Genomic DNA, 24,161 nt, shown 5'->3' with positions numbered 1-24,161 from the left:
AAATAAACCATTGGAAATAAAATGCTGACTTTAACACAAGATCCAGCTGAAGCATGTGGAATCTCCACTCTGCTTGTGTATCCAGTGCAGCTGCTTGGACAATCAGGGGCTTTTCTGTGTGAAAAATTGTTGCCCTGTTTTTCATGCATGTGACAGGACAAATGCACATTGGCGTGACTCTGTACACAAAAAGACCTTCTAGTGTAGTTTCTCTAAATGGGCAGCACCCATTCTTCCCATAAACCACTGCAACGCTATACCAGAACAGTAGAGGGCATTGAAGCAGCACTTTTTTACACCTTAAGCCATCTTACGCCAGGGCTTTCAACCTTTTCCCACCCAGGCTGATCCCCATCATAAGGTATAAATGGTCATATTTAAATGCCTAATCAGAAACCCCTGTGAAGCCACTTGTCTCAATGTAATGGTGCCCTGAAATGGGGGTGGGGAACAGTGTATACAAAGGGTTGAAATTCCTACATAGTTCACCCCATGTAAATACCCACAAATTAAAGCTGAGTCGGCACATTAACTTCACATTGACCAGTTCATTTCAACAACAAAACAACGTGTCACTGTACAAATACTTACAGACTGCACATACATTAATTCATTCATTCATTCATTATCCAAACCCGCTTATCCTGAACAGGGTCGCAGGGGGGCTGGAGCCTATCCCAGCATACATTGGGCGAAAGGCAGGAATACACCCTGGACAGGTCGCCAGTCCATCGCAGGGCACACACACCATTCACTCACACACACACACCCTCATACCTATGGGCAATTTAGACTCTCCAATCAGCCTAACCTGCATGACTTTGGACTGTGGGAGGAAACCGGAGTACCCGGAGGAAACCCACGCAGACACGGGGAGAACATGCAAACTCCACACAGAGAGGCCCTGGCCGACGGGGATTCGAACCCAGGACCTCCTTGCTGTGAGGCGGCAGTGCTACCCACTGCACCATCCATGCCGCCCTGCACCGTACAGTGTAGTATATTCATTGCGTATCAAGTTTGGCCAGACCTACAGCACCTTCAAGGACCCCGAGGTCTGCGGACCCCCTGATGAATACCCATCAAAACTAGAGGACATCATCAAATGATCAAATTGTAATTAGTAGCCGACGTAATTTGAGTTACATATAGGCCATAGTTACATACTACAGTATAGAGCTGCTTATGTTGACCTGCCATTTTAGTCATGCATATGCCTAATACAGGGACAGCCTGTAGCCTAATGGCTATGGTGCTTAACTGGGACCCTGGAAAGTTGGTGGCTCAAGCCCCAGTGTAGCCACAATAAGACCTGCACCGCTGCTGGCCCTTTAATCCTGCATTGCTCCAGGGGGATTGCCCCCTGCCTATTCTCATCAACTGTAAATCAATTTGGATAAAAGCGTCAGCTAAATGACAAATTACTATTATTAATAATAGATTGTTGTCAACATTCTTCTGGGAACATAGGGTGAAACAATGGGTGAATTTTACCATCTAGTTAAAAAAGACACATTTTGTTTCTTATTCGCGTTTAACCAGTAAGTCGCCTGTCATTCTGAAACCCAGGATTGCAGCGCTTGTTCGAGTGCGCTGCAATTTCCGATTCGCCCAGCAGGAATCACTGTACAATAACGATTGTTTCCTGGCTGCAAATAGACCGCTCCGTGCAGAAGCCGTGCGCACGGCTAGGGCTGCCAACCGCTGCTTTTCAGCTCTCACGCACGAATCCAGGGTGCGGAACTAGCGGTGTAGCCCAACCTTGCTCTGGAATTCTTGAATACGGTGAGTCTTGGACAATATGATGTTATTTTTGATCTGTAATTGAATGATGTTCCCCCTCTGCAGTTATTTTCCGGCGAGCTACTCGCCTTATTACAACTCCGGAGAGCGATGTTTTTACGCGACAGGCTGCTGCTGGATGGAGGAATGAGGGCAGGGAACTGGCTGAGCCTCAGTTTCAGAGCCGCTGGATGTAACACTGCACGCTGGTTATTGCAGTTACTGTACGCTGTGGTATGGAACTGTAGCAGTTCCCTTACGCACGGAATATTTTAAACTAGTTGACTCGATTCCCGACAAGATAGCATGCGAATTGTAACAATTGTCACAACTGATGTGAAGAGTGTGGCTTGCAGACTACCTGCCGACCGCAACGCATGTAGTATAAAGTGGCATGTTGGGACCAGTCTAACCACCATTATTCTCCGGGACATCGCAGTTGCTACATTCTTTTCAAGCGATCTGGCCTTGTTCTGCTAACAAATAAAGCGAAACATCTGTAGGTAGCTGAGCGACTCAGCTGGCTACAAACCTCTGGTTTATGAGGCGAGGTGGTGAGACGGACACAATTAGCGGCTCAGACTGAGGATGTGTGGCTGTGAATAGATTCTTATCTAACAGATTGGCTGTGCATGCATGTGGTGTGTGATCTGTACACAGTGTAATTATTTGGATGTATACGTTCCGAATAAGATAGATATGAGATAGCATATAAAATCCCGGTGCAAATTCTGGCGAAGGATGCAGGAAGTGAATCGCCCCTTCACCAAGCCCTGATTGGAAGAATATCATCGGAAACACCGGAATTGCAGAGCCGACTATTATTCATACTGACAAGCGCTCCTGCTCCGTGAAGGTTTATATTTAATAAAATACTAGACCAACTGTAAAATTAGTGACGATTTGAGTCTTAGAGTAGGTTTTACGCAGATCAGACAATTGCATTCCCGGCAATAATTATTATAAATGCACTGGGCAAGAACGACCAGACGTAAGGCGTGGAATTGTGGAATACCGACACAGTATAGTCTCCTACCCTGGAGAGCTGCAGGGTCTGCTGGTTTTCATTGTTACTCTGCACAAAATTAATCAATTAGAGCCGTTGATTACACAGATAACTCACTGGTTACCTGGGTCTCAACAGAGTGCTGATTTTAAGGTGAAAACAAAAAGCAGACCCTTTTAGTCCGCAGTTTTGGATATCTGCTCCAGTTGAAATGCAGTTCTGTGGTCTAGAGCAGGGTGTCAAAAACCAGTCCTGGTGTTTCAGCACAAGAGATACATTTCAAAGTCTTTAATTGGCTACCTGTGGTTTAAACTCCAGCTAAGCATACTGCAATTGACCCTGTAGCTCTCCAGAAGCAGGGTTGGAGACCAATGGTCTACTCCAATAAGCCTATGGGTCTATGGCTGGGTCAAGAATAGGGGCTGGATCAGGAATAGAAGCTGGATCAGGAATAGAGACTGGATCAGGAATAGAAGCTGAATAGAATAGTGCCAACTCAACTCAGTACGGGGCGCTGGGCAGAGGCACATATCATCTGAGACCCTGTTTTGGACAGAAGAGCCTGAATGCTACTGTAAGGGTATCCTTGTGGAGGGGGGCAGGATTTCCCCTTAAGAACCCTCAGGAAGACAGGAAGCGGGGATCCAAAAAAGTGACATATTGAAAGAAACACTGTGTGCATTCATTAAATGACAGCTTCATGTAGTTTTTATGCCTGTTGAGCATTTCTGGCCCAGTGAAAAGCTCAGTTTCCTGTCTCCTGAGGAGGAATGTGACCTCTTTTAAAGCCACTTGTTTAGATTTGGGGGTGTCCCGCTGCCGGGAGCAGGGGAATTTTTTGGAGTCAGGACACAGACCCAGTGGGGAGGGCTTGGGTGCCTCCTCTTCCTCCCCCCCTCCGGACAGGGCTTCAACTCCTCTCTTTTAATTCTGTGCTGATATACAGGCCAAGTGACTCCCCCCCGACCCCCACTGTAAACACTGAGCTCCTGAGTCTTAGATTGATAGCAGGCTTGTTGTCGCACAGATATAGCGACATGTTTGAACTTCGTACCCATGGAGGACTGAGCCAGCCCATGTTCTTTGCTGGGCGGTCAGACAGGTCCTTATTTTTGTTGTACTCTTAGCATATGAAATTATACTTCCCTATAGCATGCTTGTTCCTGGTGATTGGTATGCACTTTGCACTTTGTTGTACGTTGCTCTAGATAAGAGCGTCTGCCAAATGCCAATAATGTAATGCAATATACAGTATACTACTACAGTAGACAACTTGTGTTAAATTCTTTGGTCCAGTTTGGGACGTTTTCCCCTACCGGGGCCCCCACTTCCTGTGGGACACCTTTTCCGCGTTGCTTTAGGTCCTGTGTCCACTATGCTTCTTTTTATGAGCGCCAGCGCCTTTTTTCAGTTATTTTCCACTGGGAGAGAGCGCATGCGGCCTCCTGCAGTGAGAACGCTGCAGCTGGTGTCTTTTTTCACAGCGCTCTGCCTTTTTTTTGCGCCGGCTTCGGGTGTCTCAAATTCAAAATAGTTCAACTTTTCAGAAAGGGGCGGTGCTCGTCAATGTCACTTTTCATGATCCGACCAATCACAGCTTAGATGAGGCGGGACTTAAAAACACCCTAACGACTATAACCATTAGCCTAATGACAGCTTCGTAACATTGTTTGAAATACAACGGAAGAGAAGCTTGTTTTAGCGGTGTCAGAGTATCCTTAGGTTTGTTAAACTCATGTCGGAAACGATAAATAAATAAACAAACAACAATCGATATCTTCCGCAACAGACCGACAGTATACGTTAGAATGTGTAGGTGAGATGTTGTCATAGATACATAACCCACACACACCACTTTTTTTCTCAGCGCTCCGAACCGTTTTTTTCAGGTGCATCATCCTAATGTTTCCCAGTGCTCTGCCGGTGCTTTTTCTACCGGAAGAGAAGCGTAGTGGACACAGACCCTTAATGGTCCACAGTGATGCTAATTTTGGCTAATGGCGTGTAATGACTGAGTGGCTATATTCAGGGTGGTTTTAAAGGAAGTGCTGTTTGGGTTTGAGCTGATTTTGATGGCGTCATTTTGCTGGCGTCAATACGGTAGAGCATTATCCTGTGTAACCAGATATTTCAGGGCTGTTATCTCCTTCAGTTGCTTTACATAGTTTTGAAGTGAAGACTGACCTGTTTATCTGTTCTTTTATCTCCAGGGTGCTTGAGAGTATCACAACGTTTCTTGGACGCCCAAAGACAGAGAGAAATCCCAGACTCCTCCTTGCCTCTGTATGGAAAGAAGCCCTGGGCTCCGGAATACAGGGTGGCGGCACGCAAAAACACATTCGGAGTGACAGTCGACCATGTTCCACCTGATCAAGAAAGACAAAGAGAAGGACAAGGAGAAAGATAAGGATGGAGGGAGGAAGAAGGAGAAGAAGGAGAAGAAAGAGCGGATGTCGGCGGCGGAGCTTCGCAGCCTTGAGGAGATGAGCATGAGGAGGGGCTTCTTCAACCTCAACCGGGCCTCAAAACGTGAGGCCAGGAGCCGGCTGCTCATCTCCGGCCCGATACCCATCAAGGTGGCCAGTGACTCGGAGCTGTCTCTCACTGCTATCGAAGCAGACCCCCACCCCACCGAGGAGCTGAGCGCCTCCAGCTCCTCCGACGACCTGAAGGGGGAGGGGGGCACTGGGGCGACCGAAGGGCAGGACCGCGGGGGCAGGCTAGGCCAGATGATGAAGGCCTTCTCCTTCTCCCATAGGAGCAAGGAGGAGAGTCACTCCACTCCCGATTTGGCCACCCCCTCACCCCAGGCGGAGGGCAAGGGGCTCGATCCGCAGCGGAACGGGCTCGAGGCGGTCCGGATCCCGGAGGTGGTGGATAAGACATTCCCGGCGGACCTGCGCTTGCCGGCGCTGGTCGCCCCGGCGATGCCGGAGCCTCGGGAGCTGGAGCTGCAGCGGCGGAACACAGGGGACTTTGGCTTCTCGCTGCGGCGCACCACCATGCTGGACCAGGAGGCGGACGGCACCCCCTACCGCAGGGTGGTCCACTTCGCCGAGCCTGGCGCCGGCACTAAGGACCTGGCCCTGGGGCTGGTGCCCGGAGACCGTCTGGTGGAGATCAACGGGCGCAACGTGGAGAACAAGAGCCGGGACGAGATCGTGGAGATGATCCGCCACTCTGGCGACAGCGTGCGGCTCAGGGTGCAGCCCATCCTGGAGCTGAGCGAGCTGAGCCACTGCTGGCTGAGGGCCCGGGAGGGGCAGCGCAAGGAGGCATCCGGCGTGAGTACCCCCAAATACACCCCAAATACACTCCAGTACATCCCCCAATACAGCCCTAATACACCCCAAATACACTCCAGTACATCCCCCAATACTGCCTTAATACACCCCAAATACACTCCAGTACATGCCCCAATACAGCCTTAATACACCCCAAACACTCTCCAGTACATGCCCCAATACAGCCTTAATACACCCCAAATACACTCCAGTACATCCCCCAGTACAGCCCTAATACACCCCAAACAACTCCCCCAAACACTCCCCCTAATTGTGATGTGGTTTCATTTGATATGGTGTACATAGGTAACAATGTCTGTGTGTCTGCCTGTCTCCTAGTCAGGGGCCGGAACCTGCATTGTGGGGTATAAAGCTTGTACCTGCACAGCACTTCTTTGTAATTGCCCTGCCTGGCTTTTACCCAGTATGTTTCATACTGTAATAAAGACTATTTTACTGTATTAATTGACCTGAATTGTCACGAGTCCTCAGGTAATCTGCAGCTGGTTTATTAATTGTTCCCCGTGGTTCACAAAATAAAATTGGGGAAGCTTTTAATCATTACGCCCCTAAATTATGGAACGCCCTGCCAATTAATATCAGAGAGGACATTTTTAAACTGCAACTGAAAACCTACCATTTTAATCTATTTTATATCTAGCAGCACTGCTTTTATTGTTCTCTCCTTCTCTCCTTTATTTTTTCTCCCTGTTTTTATTTTGTATAGTGTTCTGTGACTTATTAGTTGGTTGTTGGGGATGGCATCAGGTGTAATTCCTAAAGGGTGACTGAGAGAATGGGATTCCCCTCTGATATCAGGAGGAACTATTGCAGCTTTATTGTGTATTTTATGGTTGGCTTCTGTGTTGAACTTCAGATTAGGACAGTGTGTAGAGTGACTAAGACTGTAACTGCGTGTGTGCGCGCGCATGTTTGTGTGTGTATGTATGTGTGACTGTGTTTTGTGTGTGTATTTTTGCCAATTTGATGATTAGTTCACTTTGGCTATCAGGTAATCAATACCCTTGTGCTGACTACTGATTCCAATTGTCTGCTGTGTGGTCTGATTACAGATGAAGGTCAGCTGTGTGCTTTTCTATTTAAGTCCCCCATTTTGGTTAACTGGGGCTTGTTTGTCACTTCATCAGCACTGTTAGACTATTAATTTGTTCGTGCACTAATGTGTGTGTGAGGTGTGGACGGTCCAGTATCATTTACCCGTGGTGGTGATAGTCAAGGGAGCTGAACATGCAGCATTCTATCATCATCTTAAAGGAATAGTACGGTCCGGCTCACCTGCACATTTACACAATTACTTTTACTGCACAAATGGCAGACACGTGACAGTAAGAGGCCGGGATTTCTTTGGGAATGGAGATCCTGTCAGAATCTTCCTTCTGTCTAGGCCAAGTGGTATGGTGGGAGTTTATTTCACGTGTGAAATGTGGGAGTGTGAGAGAGAGGACAATGTTCTCCCTGTTTGTATGTGGAACTTTCTCTTGGCACTGCAGTGGCATGCTGTTTCCAAGGCTGACAGCTGTTGTATGTTTGTTTCTGTGCACTTATTTTTGTCAAAACGCAGTGTTTTTGTTCCCGTCATAGTTTAGTGTCGGTTATTGTACGTAACATCCTTATGAGAAAGAGAGTTTTGCACCTTCGGTACCTGGGGATCTAAGGTCTTCATGGTGGATTGTGTAGTTGGGTTACTTCAATATGGTTCTCTCGGCGGAGGATGCTTATGCGTTTAGTTTCCTTTTTATTTGTAACTAGGTTACATATGTGAGTTTGGAGTGTCGCTCATCCCAGTAGGAGCGTTGCGAATCTCTGATAGCCCGGAGTTCTATACGGGAGATCTTTCCCCTGCGATAGAGCCTTCATACGTTTTGTAGCTGTGTCAATATTAATGCTGTTTGTGTGACTTTCCACTAAGTCTAAATGCACTGTGTTTGGAGGTCGCCCCGCTCAGTTGGAAAGCTCTTCCACTCTCAGCTGCCAGGGGTTTCTGTGTATGATACCTGCGTGGCTGTTTGTGTGCACTTTTTGCCAGTGAATCAATAATCCTGTTTTGTCAGTGTAATTAGAGGCAGAATGTTCTTAGTGTATTTTAGCCTCGGTTTAAGCATCCTGCTTCGGTTGCTGAAGTTCACTTAATGTTTTTTTATGTGTACATTAGGATGAGGATTAGTGTTCCTGTTTTGTCAGTGTAATTAGAGGCGTAATGTTGTTTTGTGTATTGTAGCCCTAGTATAAGAGCCCTGCTTCGTTTGTTGTAGTAGAATTAATGTTTTTTGTGTGTATATTAGGATGAGGGTAATTGTTCCTGCTTCGTCAGTGGAATTAGAGTGTTGTATGTCTTTTGTTATCGCATTTCCGTTCCAGTCCTAGGTAGGCTATAATGCAGTTGCTCTATAGGCGTACCTATGATCCACTTGCCTCGTTTTATGACCACCATAATCTGTAGGACATGAGGTTGAGTTTCCCTGCCGTTTGTTGTTTCCTTGCTCGATTCAGATTATACTTCTCAACTGTTTTGATAAGTTGTTTTATTGAGTTATTTAATCCCTTTCTTGTTTACCCCTTCCTCCTCTGGGGTGTGTCCCTTGTCTCTAGGGATGCCCCCAGAAAATATCAGTGGTTATCGCACATCTTGTGGGTAACTTTTAGAACCCAACTCCTCCCACCCTGCTCCCATACAGTATGTGTCAGTGTGTGTGTGTGTGTGTGTCTAAAACCCCCAGACAGACAAAGGCCTGTGCCGGAGGCTGTCATTACCAAACAATGTTAGTGTGGAAAAGCTCCTGGAACGTGAGAGGAATGTACTTCCCTAATAAAAGGCAGCATGCTCCATGCTGCTGCATGTGGAACACAGGAGGGGGAAGATGTGTCCTTATGTTTTTCCACGCCTTGCCCATCTGCCTACTGCATGGCTTCTGTGTGTGGTTTCTTGTTGTGACATTGTGGACAGGCTGTTTGTGGTGTGGGAAAGCCCTCTTTGTGGTTCTGTTATGTAAGACTGTGGAGTCTGTATGAGTGGGGGAGGAGAATGGACTGTGTGTGTGTATTGGCTCCTGAGACAGAGTGTGGCTCTGGAGTGTGTGTATGTATGCATGTGTTGTGGATGGGTGTGTGTGTCTGAGTGAGAGTAGCAAGCTGGGACAGCCCGCTTCTGTCTTTTTGAAAAGTTAACTGCCTGGAGCAGACAGAAAACAGCTGCTTCTGATGCCCTCCCCCTGAGCCTCCTACAGCGCCACCCCCTTCTCCGCCAGCACAGCACCTGCCAGATCACCTTGCCACGTGTGGCAGACGGTTAGATCAGGTTATACATGCTGCGTTATTAGAAACAGGTTGTGCTTGCATGAAATTGACTACTCCTGAAACTAGTACTATTACTACTACTACTACTACTAATAATAATACTAATAATAATAGTAATAATATACAAACTAAGCATTGAGGGTGGTATGGCAGCCATTTTGTGCAGGACACTGAGCTCACATCAGCTGAGGGGATCAGTTTAATCAGCCCGTCACACTCTGGAACAGATTAGAACCCCAGACTGTTTGGTCACACCTTCTCTTTTCTTAAACAATATGGCGTCTTGACACGGGAGAGTTTAGAGTGAGAGTTTGCAATGTTTGGGGCTTGGTTTGGTATCTAATCCTGTAGAAAGTGTCCCCAACCAGCTGTAAAATCCAGCTATGCCAGCTTGACTGCCTTGAAAATTGAGCTGGTCAAGCTGGTCATAAGCTGGTCTAGCTGGATATGAGCTGGTCAACCAGCATAGCTAAGCTGGTCATGAAGCTGGTCTAGCTGTGTATGAGCTGGTCAACCAGCTACAGGCTGTTTCAAAGCTGTAGAGCAAGCAGCCAGGCCGGACGCTCATCAGCGTGTGTTCTGGGTGAGTGGCCGGCTGGGAGCGCACACCGCCATTCCGGTTCTTTCCGCTACAGCACCGTCCCCCAGGACCCACCCGCTTCCTGTGGGGCTCTGAAACTCCCTGTGTCAAAAGGCATTCTTCTGAGTGTACAGCAAGCGTGTGATACGCCGCTATGTTGGTTTAACATTCTCTGTCCAGTCCAGAACATTCTCTGGAGGTTTTTCCAAATAGATTGTTGGACCCTTTATTGGGTGGTGATTGTGTGCCTGCCCCCTTTTGAGTGTATATTTATGATTTATGATGAATGATTTATGGTGCACTGTTTGCAGCCGTTTGGTGCTGTTGTTCATGTTATGAGGACGCGGTCAGCTTAATTTGAAACAATTGGCCTCTGTTCATTTTCTTGGTGTTTTCTTTTTTAAATACAGAAGTGCCAGGGTATTGTCTGAGTGCTTCCTGAAGTGGTTTTGGGGGGTTGCGTCCGAGCTGACTGAGAGGATGCCCCCCCTTTAGACTGGAGGGAGATAGTATCTCTGAGCTGCTCGGATGGCTTTGTAACTTTCTCAGGAAATAGTTTGTGTGTAACCTAATCAGCTGCGCATGGAAAAAATATTTGCGTTTGCTTCAAGTAAATGGCAGGATGCATGACGAGATTCCTAAAATCAGGAGTCTGTCCCCCTTCTGCATTCCGGGATCTTCAGCTGCGTTCTATTTCAGGATGTGTCAATAAACAAATATGAAGCTGAACAAAGGCTTGTTTTCCTGGTGGGAGAGGGAGGTGGTCCTGTCGGTGGGAAGATGGGGATACAGTGTGTGGGCATGGTCCCAGAGACAATGGGCTTCATGCAAGAACCACTTGAACCAATTTGTTCTTAAATCGACCCGAATGAGTGATTTAGGAGAACTTTTTCCTCATATCCAAAAATGTTTCTGTGGTAGGAAACAGAATTTACGAGTGCCCCCAACCCGACGTACTGTGAATCATGCACTCTTCAGGTGCTTCCACACCGAATCTGGCATGCAAGCATTCCATTCATTGCGGTGCATCATGGGTGCTGTGTACGTTGGGTGGTTCTGTATTTCTATAGAATAATTTCCCCAGTTATTCTATGCAAATCAATTGCGTCCAGCAAAGCTTGCCTGGCTCACAAAACTCGGATCAATCTTAAAAACTGGGCAATGCAGATCAAATATGATTCAAGATTCAGCAACTGCATTGCTTGTTCATCGCATCAAATGTTTTCAGAAACCTATTTTGGTGGACTGTTTAGGATTATTATTATTTTAAATTTTATAAACAGTCTGCCATATTGTTCTGTTTACCAAAAAACAATGAAACACAGTGCTATCCAATCAGGCACCGGCCGTGTTATGTAGTAAACTGCGATCCTTGTTCGTGGAGATCTAGCCAACGGAACACACCTACAGGACTGCTTATAAGACTGACAACTTCGAGGTCATTTTCATGAATGAGTCTTCCGGACAAGCCTTGTGTTATATGGCATTTTGGGGGGTCAATTATGCAATTATATTTATAGTTTTATGAGAGTGAAAAAGTAAGATAAGAATATGAAAATGTTGATGCGTGAAGCCCATTGAGTGTGTGTGTGAGTGTGTCTGTGTCTGTGTGAGCGTGTGAGTGTGTGTATGTGTATGAGTGTGCGTGAGTGTGTGCAGTGTGGTTTTCTATCACTCAATAATAACTTAAAAAGTAACCAGCAATAAGAAGGCAGTAATTATTCAGTCCCCCAACGGCAACTGGAAATGGGTGTGCCCTTGTGTTTGAGGAATTTTGTGTGCCTATGTGTGGTTATGTGTGTATGCATATGTGTGTTTGTGTTTGTGTGTGTGCTTTTGTGTTTTTTTTGCATATGTGTGTTTGTGCATGCTTGTGTCTGCGTGTGCTTACATGTGTATTTTATTTTGATGTGTTGTTGTGTTATGGGGTGGGGGGGTTGTGAAAGGTGGAAAGATGGAGAGGGAGGAGATGTCAGTTTGGGTCAGGTCAGTTTGGGTGCTGGGGGGCTATGAACCATGTTCTTTGGCAGGGAGTGACATTCTCAATTCACCATTTTTCCTAAGGAATGCATGGAGAGGTCAGACCTCACACACACACACACACACACTCACATACACACACACAGACACACATACACACACACACACACACAAACTCACATACACATGCACACACTCACACACAGACACACAGACACACACACACACACACACACAAACACACACACGCACACACATACATACATGCACACACATGAGCACACACATGCATGCACTCGCAAACACACACACACACACACACACACACCCACATACATGCACACAGGAGCACACACACGCATGCACTCGCAAACACACACACACACACATACATGCACACACATACACATGCACACACACACGCATACAAACATGCACTCGCAAACACACACACACATACACACACACATACATGCACACACACACACACGCATACACACATGCACACACACATACAAACATACCTAAACACACACACACACACACACATTACACACTAAAACAAACAGATCAATAATATCTAGTTCTGTCTTTAGGCCTGTCAACTAACCTGGATGCTAACAGGGCTCTGTGCACTAATGAGTTCTACTATTTAACCAGTGTGAAAATGTGTTGCTCCAGAAAAATAATTCAGAGTGACACAACATTAATGCCTACAGCCAAGCCCAATCACATTACAATCCTGAATGTATTGCTAAGCAGGCTAGTTACCTATCAGAAAGTTAATGTTCCAACCTAGAACTATAATCCAGGTTAGATATATTGCTAAAATCCACATAAAAACATAAACCACACTATTGTAATCCTAAAGCAGAAATATTTTCTGACATTTAAAGTCTTGAAAAACCATTACTACACCAAACATGTCATTTGGCTGATGCTTTTAATCCAAAGCAATTTACAGTTGATTAGACTAAGCAGGAGACAATCCTCCCTTGGAGCAATACAGGCTTACACCAGGGATTGAACCACCGTCCCAGTCATGTACTTTAACCACTACGTTAAAGGCCACCACACACACATACAAGCCTTAGATGGAGTCTAGCTGGAACCGGCTTCTTCTCTGCTTGGATGGCATCTGGAAAGTGGTGAAGGTTTGTTGTCTGTACCAATGCTGTCCCACCACCAGGTAGTCTAGCCATGGCTGCTATCTCAACCATCTTGTTGTATGCGTGACCATCGTCAAATCAGCTTCAAACCAGCTGGACCGCCTTAAAACCCGATTAGAACCAAGCTGGAATTTCCAGCAGGGAACACGATCGTGCTGCATCGGGTCACCCAATGACATGAGGTACTACAGTAAAGCTGTTCTTCTGACCTGTGGCTCCCTGGGCCATAGCAGCAGTGCTGTGGAGTTACCCTGGTAATGGAGTCCGAGGCTCGGGGCCCTGTGTGTGCTGCTCCAGGCAGGCGTGGGGCAGGGCAGGCTGGGGCCTGCACACTGGAGAGGGGTGTCTGTGAAAGTTCATCTGAAGTAGTCTGAGCTCTGTGCACACACACACACACACACACACACACAGTCACACTCTCTCTCTCTCTCACACACACACACACACACACACACAGTCACACTCTCTCTCTCTCACACACACACACACAGTCACACTCGCACACACACGCATACACACACACACACACACTCTCACACACATGCATACACACACACACATACCGTCACACTCTCTCTCTCACACACACACACGTACACACACACTCTCTCACACACACACACATGTACACACACTCTCACACACACACACACTCACACACTCTCTCTCACACACACACACATGTACACACACTCTCACACACACACACACACACACACACTCACACACTCTCTCTCTCACACACACACACACACACACACGTACACACACTCTCACACACACACACACTCACACACTCTCTCTCACACACACACACATGTACACACACTCTCACACACACACACACACACACACTCACACACTCTCTCACACGCACACACACACACACACACACTGCTAAAGCACAGGAACAGGACGTATGGCACGGCCGTGTTAAACCAATGGGCAACATGGCTGCAGCGCAGGGTCTCCCCTGCTGAAGGGCCTCGCCACGATGTCTTCAATCGTGTTGCTCTCTTGGGGCCTCACCTATGCGTCAGCCCAGCGCCTCCAAACCCCTGAATGCGGCCTGAGTGGGTGGTCAGTAGTCCTCCTGTACAGGAGCCAGAATCCTCCAGTCCCAGCTGCCTGCTGTGAGCCCAGGAGCCAGAGCTCCATCCCACACAGCCGTCAGTCCCAGGCTGGCACACGTGGGGAATGTGCCGCACAAACGTGGGTGCGGAGCGTGCTGGGGCAGAGTGTGTGACCTCAGCAGGGAGGACCAGGGCTCAGAGCTCCAGATGAAGTGTGTGTGTGTGTCTGTGTGTGTGTTGATGTGTGTGTCTGTGTGTGTGTCTGTGTTTGTGTTGATGTGTGTGTATGTATGTGTGTGTGTGCGTGTGTGTGTGTACATACACTCAGTGAGCACTTTATTAGGTATTTCTTAGACTTATTTTTTAGATTTAATGGTCTTCTTCCGCTGTAGCTTATCCACTTAAGAGGTCTGACACATTGTATGTTCAGAGATGCTCTTCTGTATACCACTGTTGCTATGTGTGATTATTTGCCTTACTGTCGCCTTCCTGTCAGCTTTGACTAGTCTGGCCCTTCTCCACTGACCTGTCATTAAAAACGTTCACTGGATGCTTTTTTCCGCAACATTCTCTGCTCAACTCTAGAGACTGTACATGAAAATCCCAGGAGATCAGCAGTTTCTGATAAATTCAAACCACCCGATCTAAAAAACAGGTGAACCTCTTGACCATGTCTGCATGCTTTTATGCATTTATATATTGCCACATGATTGGCTGATTGAATATTTGTGTGTGTGTATGTGTGTGTTTGGTTTCTCTCTGTGTGTGACTGTCTTCTATAGCTGGTTTCTCTGTGTGTGTGACTGTTTCCTGTAGCTTGTTTTTCCTGTGTGTGTGACTGTTTCATGTAGCTGGTTTCTCTGTGTGTGTGTGACTGTCTCCTGTAGCTGGTTTCTCTGTGTGTGTGTGACTGTCTACTACAGCTGGTTTCTGTGTGTGTGTGTGTGTGTGTGTGTATGACTGTCTACTGTAGCTGGTTTCTCTCTCTCTCTGTGACTGTCTCCAGTAGCTGGTCATTCTATCACTGTTTACTTCTGTGCGTCTATTTAGTAGTAGCCATCTGATATGAATTAGCTTCTTGGTTTTTTTCCCCAACGTTCCTCATTTCTTCATCAGTAAAAACCCAATTTAGCTTTTTGGCATCTTTCTCAAACGCTCCACTTTCTCCTCCTCCACCCCATCTCTCTCGCTCCCTCTGTTTTTCTGACAGTGTGTTGTGGTATTTCCTCAGTCTTTGCACCAGATGTGTGTGTGGTGGGGAGGAGTGTAATTTCAGCTGAATATTTCACATGCATGTGTAAGTAGGGTAGCCACTTACTCCCCCATGGATCCACCATCTCTCCCTGACCCTCCTGTTTTGCTCCCTCATCTTCACCCATAATGCTCTCTGGCTGCGTCCATTTGTCTCCGCCTTATAATAGCACTTGTTCGTATTTTCTTTGGTCAGTTCGTCAGTCCTATTTTATGTTTTAGCAGGAGCCGTGGCCATGGATGAATACTGTTATACTATACTATACTATCTTAGAGGCACTCACAGACACAAATATATACACACACACCGTACACACACACGCACGCACACACACACACACACACATACACACACACACACTCACGCACACACCGTACACACACACCGTACACACACACACACATACACACACACTCACACACTCACACACACTCACACACACACCGTACACACACACACACACTCACACACACTGTTTGGTTTGGCGCAGGCTGTTATTTTGCTCTCTGAGACTGCTCCACTCAGGAAGCAGCCCTGATTTCATTGGCTCTCTCCGTGCTGAAAACTCCACCACTCACACACACTCACACACACACACATTCACACACACACATGCTCACACACACACACACGTGCACACACACTCACACACACACACATTCACACACACACGCACACACATTCACACACACACACACACACACACACACCACACATTCGCTCACACTCACACACACTCACACACACACACATTCACACACACATTCACACACACACTCACACACACACACACACACACACACATTCACACGCACACACACACACACATTCACACACACACACACACACACACACCACACATTCGCTCACACTCACACACATTCACACACACACACACACACACACATTCGCTCACACACACTCACACACACACATTCACACACACATTCACACACACACTCACACACACACACACACACATTCACACGCACACACACACACACATTCACACACACACACACACACACACACACACACACACACACACACACACACACCACACATTCGCTCACACTCACACACATTCACACACACATTCACACACACACACACACACACACACACACACACACACACACCACACATTCGCTCACACTCACACACATTCACACACACATTCACACGCACACACACACACACACACACACACACTCACGTTTCCGGAGCTCAGTGGCTTTTCTCAGCCCCTCCCGATGTCACTGCTCCATTTTCCTCAATGGGGGACTCAAATTTTCTCGTAGTGTTTCCGCGGTGATAAGAAAGGCGCACGTCTGACTGGCCTCTCGTCCCATTGGCTCCCTGTGGTGGAGAAATGCAGAGTATTTCCTGCGGCCGGCCTGCGCGTGCCAGTGGAGAGAGAGAGGGAGAGAGAGAGAGAGAGAGAGAGAGCGTGCCAGTGTGTGTTCCTGCCTGGGAGCCTAGGTGGAGCGGAAGAGGAGCTACGCATTCCCTCTGCAGTGTAATAATTCCCCAATCCCCTGCTGTAGACCCCTCCTGCCTGGGGTCGTGACCTCCAGCATTGGGCCTGTGGGCCCGCTGCAGGGTTTCCTAGGCCTTTCTAAAGGGGCCCTCCTGTATTTTACATTAGTAATTTAGCTGATGCTTTTATCCAAAGCAACTTGCTGTTGATTAGACTAAGCAGAGGGACAATCCCCCCTGGAGCAATGCAGGGTTAAGGGCCTTGCTCAAGGGCCCAACAGCTGCACAGATCTTATTGTGGCTACACCTGGTTTGAAGCACCAAACGTCCAGTCATGCTCTTTAGCTACTAGGCTACATGCTGTATTTGACAGCTGCCTTTAGCAGTCAGACCCCTGCACAGGGTGGACCTGTTTTAAGGGTTTGTTATGCTACTCATGTAGATCACCCAGTGCTATCAAGGCACTTTGTTTTTGTATCATTATGACGACAGGTCTGTGAGTCTGTCTCAGGTGTGAGTGTGTCCCAGGTGTGTTAGTGTATCTCACGTGTGTCAGTGTTTCAGGAGTGTGTGTGTGTCTCAGGTGTACTCAGGTGTGTTTGTATCTCACGTGTGATAGTCTGTCTCAGGTGTGTCAGTGTGTCTCAGGTGTGTCAGTCTTTCTCATGTCTGGTTGTGGCAGTTTCATAGTCATGTATTTCATTGGCTACTGATGGAAGATGTTCCAGTGATATGCAGTATTTAAAAAACATTTGCAGATAAAATGGTTGTCATGCATCTTCTCTTGTAGGTACTTTGTGAAATAATGTCACAGGATCCTGGCCCTTGCACTTGCAGCTGTACCACTGCTCGGGGTGGGTGGGTGGGGGGGGGGGGGGGGGGGTTAATTTCCTGCAGGTCACTGTATTACTTCCCCTCTGGCTGCAGCTGGCAGCCTCTGAGGGAAGTGGAGGGCCTGTGGGGGGGTGAGAAAAAAGGAAAGTTGGACTGGAAGCACTCCTCTGAGCGTAAAATACTTATCAGTGCTCACTTCCTGTTTTATACGGGATGTTTATAATGGACATACAGCGAGCAACACTGTGACACACTGCAGTGTTTGCTCCGACACTGTGACACACTGCAGTGATTGCTCCATGTCATAACATCTGGAGTATGTCATGTGACACCCTTGGGACTTAACACTGGGGGAAAATAACTCCCAGTGCAGCCTCACAGATACTGTAAGAAGATGGGCGATGTCCATTCTCTGCCCTCCCACCTCTGCCTTCCTGCCCTGCCCGCCGAGGCCGGATGTTTTTTCACTCGTGGGGCCTGGACAATAAGAGGGGAAGTTTCGAGAGGAGAAGAGGAAGACGCAGCCGGTGGAATTCCCCCCCCCCGCCCCCAGCCGTCTCCATGTGTGTACTAAGTGAACCGCAGGTAGAGGGGCTGGACACCTCAGTGGAACAGGGTACTGTTCCCCAGGGGCCGAGCACATGACAGGATTAAATGGCGCGCGGAGGCTAGCCGCGCGGACAGGCCGCCGCTGGCCAGGGTCAGAGCGCCGGGCGGCTGGGACAGGCCTGTGATGTCATCGCTGAGTAATTAGCACGCGGCGGAGGCTGTGTAATGGTGCCGCGGTCCCGAGAGCCGCGGGCAGGCCTAAAACAGGGTCGCCTTTATGCCCGAAATAGACACAGCGGGAAATGGTTATGGGTGTGGGAGTGCTGGGGGAGATGCTGTACCGCTCAGCACGGATCTCTGCGCCTGTGGGTGCGGAACACGCCTGTGTGCTAGATTGATTGATAGACAGATCTTTATTTACAAAGCACTTCCAAAGCAGTTCCAAACAGTTACAAAGTGCTTTACAGAAACAAGCATAAAATCTAGATAACAAGCATAAAATCAAGACAAAATGAAACACACAAAATATTATTTTTTTAAGATCAATGAAAGAAATGCTAATAAAATGAAGTAAATAAAGTAAAGTTTTTTTTATTATTATTATAAAAGCAGCAATATAACCAAATAAAAACATATAAAATAAACCAGGGAGAGTGCTACTGTATTAAAGAAATGCACGTTGAAAAAAAGTGGGTTTTCAAAGGTTTTTTGAAATGCAAAACAGGCTCAGCAGATCTAATGTGTTAGGAGAGGTTATTCCAGAGGGTGGGTGCATGGACTACAAAAGCACAATCACCCTTGGAAACAAGTCTGCTGCAGGGCACTACTAACTGGTTTTTGTCCACAAATCTAAGTGCCCTTGTTGGGATGTATGCCGTAATTAGTTCAGTAATATAACCCAGGGCCCAACCGTGCAGTGCTTTAAAAGTTAAAAGCAGAATTTAAAAATCAATTCTAAACCGCACTGGCAGCCAGTATCAGGATACTAAAACTGTGTTGTAATGTGGGACCTGCGACTAGAATTAGACAAAAGCCAAGCAGCAGCATTTAGACTAATTGGAGTCGTGACACAGCAGAAGCACTGAGGCAGGTAAAAAGCGAGTTGCAATAATCCAGGCATGAGGAAATGAAAGCCTACAGTGTCTTTCCTTGAGAGAAGGGATTTATTTTTGACAGTATTCCTGAGTTGGAAAAAACAGGCCTTCACTATGTTTCTGACATGTTGATCAAATTTAAGGTTTGGGTGAAATATAACACCCAGATTCTTTCTGTGTGTGTGTGTGTGTGTGTGTATGTGTGTGTGCGCGCACGTGTGTGTATGTGTGTGCGCGCGCGTGTGTGTGTGTGTGTGTGTGTGTGTGCACGCGTGTGTGTATGTGTGTGTGCGCGCGCGCGTGCGCGCGTGTGTGTGTGTATATGTGTGTGTGGGCGAGCGTGTGTGTGTGTGTATGTGTGTGTGCGCGTGTGTGTGTGTGTGTGTGTGTGTGTGTGTGTGTGTGTGTGTATATATGTGTGTGCACGCGCGCGCGCGCGCGTGTGTGTGTGTGTGTGTATGTGTGTGTGGGCGCGCGTGTGTGTGTGTGTATGTGTGTGTGCGCGCGTGTGTGTGTGTGAAGCTTCTCCAGCCCACATTGTCTTGCACTTTAAGACGTTGCTGCAGACTTGTGCTGACGAACGGCGCAATGCCCAGGCTTCACGCCGGGTTCGTGACCCTGTGTCCCTGTGTTATGTGAAGGCACCTGTCCTTCATTTGTGCTTTCACTCACGGTCAAAATCGAAAGCTTTCACATTCAAAAAAGGTAGTTAGTGGGAGGCTCGTCACTCAGCAGGACTCCCGAACAGTGGAGCGTTTGTGATGAAGTGATTTGTAAGTCAAAGTTCCGGGCAGAGACGGACTGGATCCAGGCAGGAAGTAGGGCTGTATGTCCCAGCAGGATTTAAGAACACTGTGCCCTTCTAAAATAGATCGAGATCTGCCCTGAATTCAAAGACCTGATAGAGAAAAACAGATTAGCAGAGAGAGAGGGAAAGGGGAGGGGAGAGGAGAGAGTGAATGAGGCACTGGAGGAGAAGGGAAGAGAGAGACAGGGTGAAAGAGTGAGAGAGGATTTGGGCTATCAGGTGAAGTCCCCTCTCCACTCTCCCAAGTCTGAGCCACACCCACTCCGAAGGCTCTCATTGGCTAAAATGTCAGTATTTACATATATATCTTGCCACTTAAAGGAAAATATGAATTGGAACAGGAAATAAATATTTGTGGCTCATGTGATTTTCTTTGGTCATAAACATCCCCCCTCACAAAATGAACCTTCAGTAATGCATATGATGAATCACATTGTTGTTGTTATTATTGTTACCCAAAGTGTAGCAATAATAACGTGCGCGTGTGTGTGTGCATATATATATGTGTGTGTTTGGCTGGCCATCCGTCTGTCTGTTCTGCGCAAACACAGAGAGCTCTTTGTCTGTGAATGCTCCCTCCATTTTGGGGTTTTCCTTGTTTCTGTAGAATGTCATGGAGCAGGGCAGGACGGCCGGGTGGGATTGTGGTGTGAAAGACGCAGGGTGCTGGCGTACACTCTACCGTCGAGACAACTTCCTGTTTGTTTATCGCCGCTGAATGCCTCCCTGTGAAATGGATCTGGCCTCTGACCCGCCCTGAGCCAATCAGGAGCCGGCAGCCCTTTCTCCTGCGCGCCGCTGTGCTGAGTGAAAGTGCCCCCCAGTGTTCACCACTGGAATTACAGGCCCAGAAGAAGCTGCTCCGTGTGTGTGTTTGGGGACAGAGGCTGAGGCTGACAGGTGACAGCTGACAGTTTATCCGGAGTTACGTACAGTTGATTCGACTAAGCAGGGGAAAATCTCCCCAATACAGGGTTAAGGGCCTTGCTCAAGGGCCCAGCAGCTGTGTGGATCTTATTGTGGCCACACCAGGGCTTGAACCACCAACCTTTCCCAGGCATGTACTTTAGCCACTAGGCTACAGGCTGACCCAGAATGTCCACACCAGTGTGTGTGTGTGTGTGTGTGTGCATGCTTGCGTGTGTGTTTGTGTAGCTTTTGACAGAATTTTGGAACCCCAGCCAGAAGTGTAATCTCTGTGTATCATCTCTGGCCTGACCTGTGGGCTCATTCCTGGATGATCCTATCACCCAGACTCCTCCCCTCTGTGGGTTCACCAATCACACGTGGCTCCTGTGCAGATCCACCAATCACACGTGGCTCCTGTGCAGGTCCACCTATCACGCGTGGCTCCTGTGCAGGTCCACCAATCACGCGTGGCTCCTGTGCAGGTCCACCTCTCCCCTAAGGCATGCCTCACCTTAAAAACAGCTGTGCCCTTATTTCTGGGGCCACGGAGTGGAGTTTCAGGCTCTGTCACCTAAAGGTTGTGAAAAAGTAAACAGGGTTTGCAATGGTATACAGCCTCAGCGTAATCATGGACATAACCAGGAATCTGTGGAAAGAGACTTCTTGAGGCCATTGGCTGTGCTCCAGCTCATTTTTATTAGTGGAAGGAAATTGAGTTTAATCTGACTTTAATCTTGAGTTTATCTTGTGCTTTGTGTGTGTGCTTGACAAGTCTGCTTTAAAACTGCGTGTGTCTGAAAAAACAAGAGCAGAAGTTCGGGAGGAAATGATTTCTTCAGAAACTGTCTTTTAATGTTGACGGGGTTACAGTGTCAACTGTGTGTGTGCATCTAGCTGACCGGTTCAAAACCATGAGTCCTTCGAGTCCTTTTTTGTGTTTTGACATTAAATTAACATGAAATACATTCTGTAAAATATATATTTATTGCTGATTTATAGTGGACAGTGGCCTATGACATATGACATACTCATAATTTCAGCATATTGCAGAGATTTGGCGGGTGGTTTTGTTGCATGCAGAATTATCAGAGTAAACTGAAGTGGCTTTAGAAATTCTCCTTCATTCCCTCACTGTGCTGCTCCCTAAGTGTAGTGGCAGTACTGCCACTTTGCCACTAGGTGGCTTCTCTCTGTGAGCTGTGTGTAATCTGTGTGTTTGAATGAGCATAAATGACTGTGTGTGTGTGTGTATGTGTGTGTACGGTGTGTGTGTGTGTGTGTGTGTATGTGTGTGTGTGTGTGTGCGTGGGAAAACAGGCATTTCTTGCTGCAGACAGGTCAGTGTTAGTTTGCATGATTAGTGAATGTATGAGGCAAGTACTAAGAAGGCATTCATCTTGGCCATATAAGTTTGGCCAGGATGTGTTGTGTTGTTGCCTGCTGGAAATGGCGATCAATCTGTTCAATAATTACAATCAGTATAATGGAGCATGGTCTGTTCACAGGGCTGTGGTAAGTGTGTCAGTCAGGATTTCTCACCATATTACAAAAGTAAGGCTTCGACACACACTGTTTTCATGATGTGGTGACACACAGAAGGCTCTACTATATGTTTACAAAAATTTCAAAATTTCAAATCTTTCCATTTATTTATCTTAAAAGAGGTTAATAAAAGCAAATCCATCAATATTCTGACAGTATGTTTTTCATTTTTTTTATATACTGTCAAATTGCTCAGACATGGTTTGCAACACAAATCAAAGAATGACCCGCCTGTTCTTGATTCTGATTGCCTTTGGAGTCTGCCGTTTGTCTACATGAGGCCCAGAGTTGTGCCAGTGACAGTCGAGGAAGCCATTATGAGGCTGAGAAATAAGAATTTGTGTGAGAGTGTTCTTGTGAGACTGCCTATGTGTGCGTGTTGGTTTGAGACTGGGTGTTTTGTGTGGTTTGACAGCAGTGACTCATATCTCTGTTGACTATTGAGTCCTGTGGGGCAGTGCCAGAGGTAGTGGTTTGAGAATACCCTCACACTGAGAGGTTAAAGGCCTCTTGTGTTTCGGTTTATATGCGTAGGTACATAGGTGTGTGTGTGTGTGTGTGTGTGTGTGTGTGTGTGTGAGAGTGTGTTTGTGTGAGTGTGTGTGTGTGTGTGTGTGTGTGTATGTGTGAAACTGTGTGCAGTCATATGTTACTGGTGCTGAAGTAACACAGCATTGCAGAATTGTGCATAGGTACATTTCTCCTTCCTGACCCTTCTGTGTACATCTCTACAGCCCAGCGTAACCATGGCAGCCTCTGCTGGAGTCACGCGTGACATCAGAAAGTCCTGACCTCCTGACCTGACCCCCCCCACCCTGCCCCAGTGCCGCAGTGTTTGAGACCTGGGGCCTCTTTTATAAAACATTCACATGCACAGATTTGATCATAAATTTGGTACATTTCATCTTACGTGGAAATCCGAGCACAACTTGAGATTTGAAATTGATGTGACAATGGGAATATGTACACAGACTCCACAGTTTACATACAAACCTTTCCTTGTGGCTATACAGTTGTTTAGCAGGCTCAACACATTATTTCAGATGTGAGGATATCCCAGTCCCCTCCCATATGGAGATGAGCAGGCTGTCACACCACATGTGCGTCAGATCTGTTTTCTGTGATACGCATTGCGAGACGCCATGGTGGGGGCTATTAACTAGGCTATTGCAGCACATGACATCATCAGTGAGGAGGTGGAGGGGGGTCTGGTATCTCTAATAGCGAGACCCCCCCAGCCCTATCACGTCCCATCACTGGTTGTGGTCCTCTGTCACACTCAGCATGTGTGGAGGAGAGGTACACACACACACACACATACAAACACACACACACACACACACACAAACACACATACACACACGCACACCAGTTTGGGCTTGGTCAGTGTAGTTCTCCCATCATGCAGTTCTCTCACAGAGAAGCTGTTTGTCTTTAAATTAGCATCATTCTGGTGCTGCTTTGTCCACATAAGCTAAGTGCTGAGGTTAAATAGTTTGTGTCAC

At 47.2% G+C, this 24,161-nt stretch overlaps 1 protein-coding gene across 1 annotated transcript in view; it reads left to right on the top strand.

Moving 5' to 3' along the window:
• The first annotated feature begins 1,678 nt into the window (after positions 1-1,678).
• The window catches only part of LOC133108742 (unconventional myosin-XVIIIa-like), a 106,704-nt gene continuing 84,221 nt past the window's right edge, over positions 1,679-24,161 (top strand). Inside the window, exons 1-2 of the mRNA XM_061218453.1 lie at positions 1,679-1,785; positions 4,999-6,072. Coding sequence (XP_061074437.1) covers positions 5,146-6,072 — 927 coding nt within the window. The 5' untranslated portion in view covers positions 1,679-1,785; positions 4,999-5,145. The remainder of the gene's footprint in view (positions 1,786-4,998; positions 6,073-24,161) is intronic.

This window comes from Conger conger, chromosome 13 (assembly GCF_963514075.1).
Source record: "Conger conger chromosome 13, fConCon1.1, whole genome shotgun sequence".
Lineage (NCBI taxonomy): Eukaryota > Metazoa > Chordata > Actinopteri > Anguilliformes > Congridae > Conger > Conger conger.
Note: the sequence above shows the minus strand (reverse complement) of the source record. Positions and strands in the feature narration are given on the sequence as shown.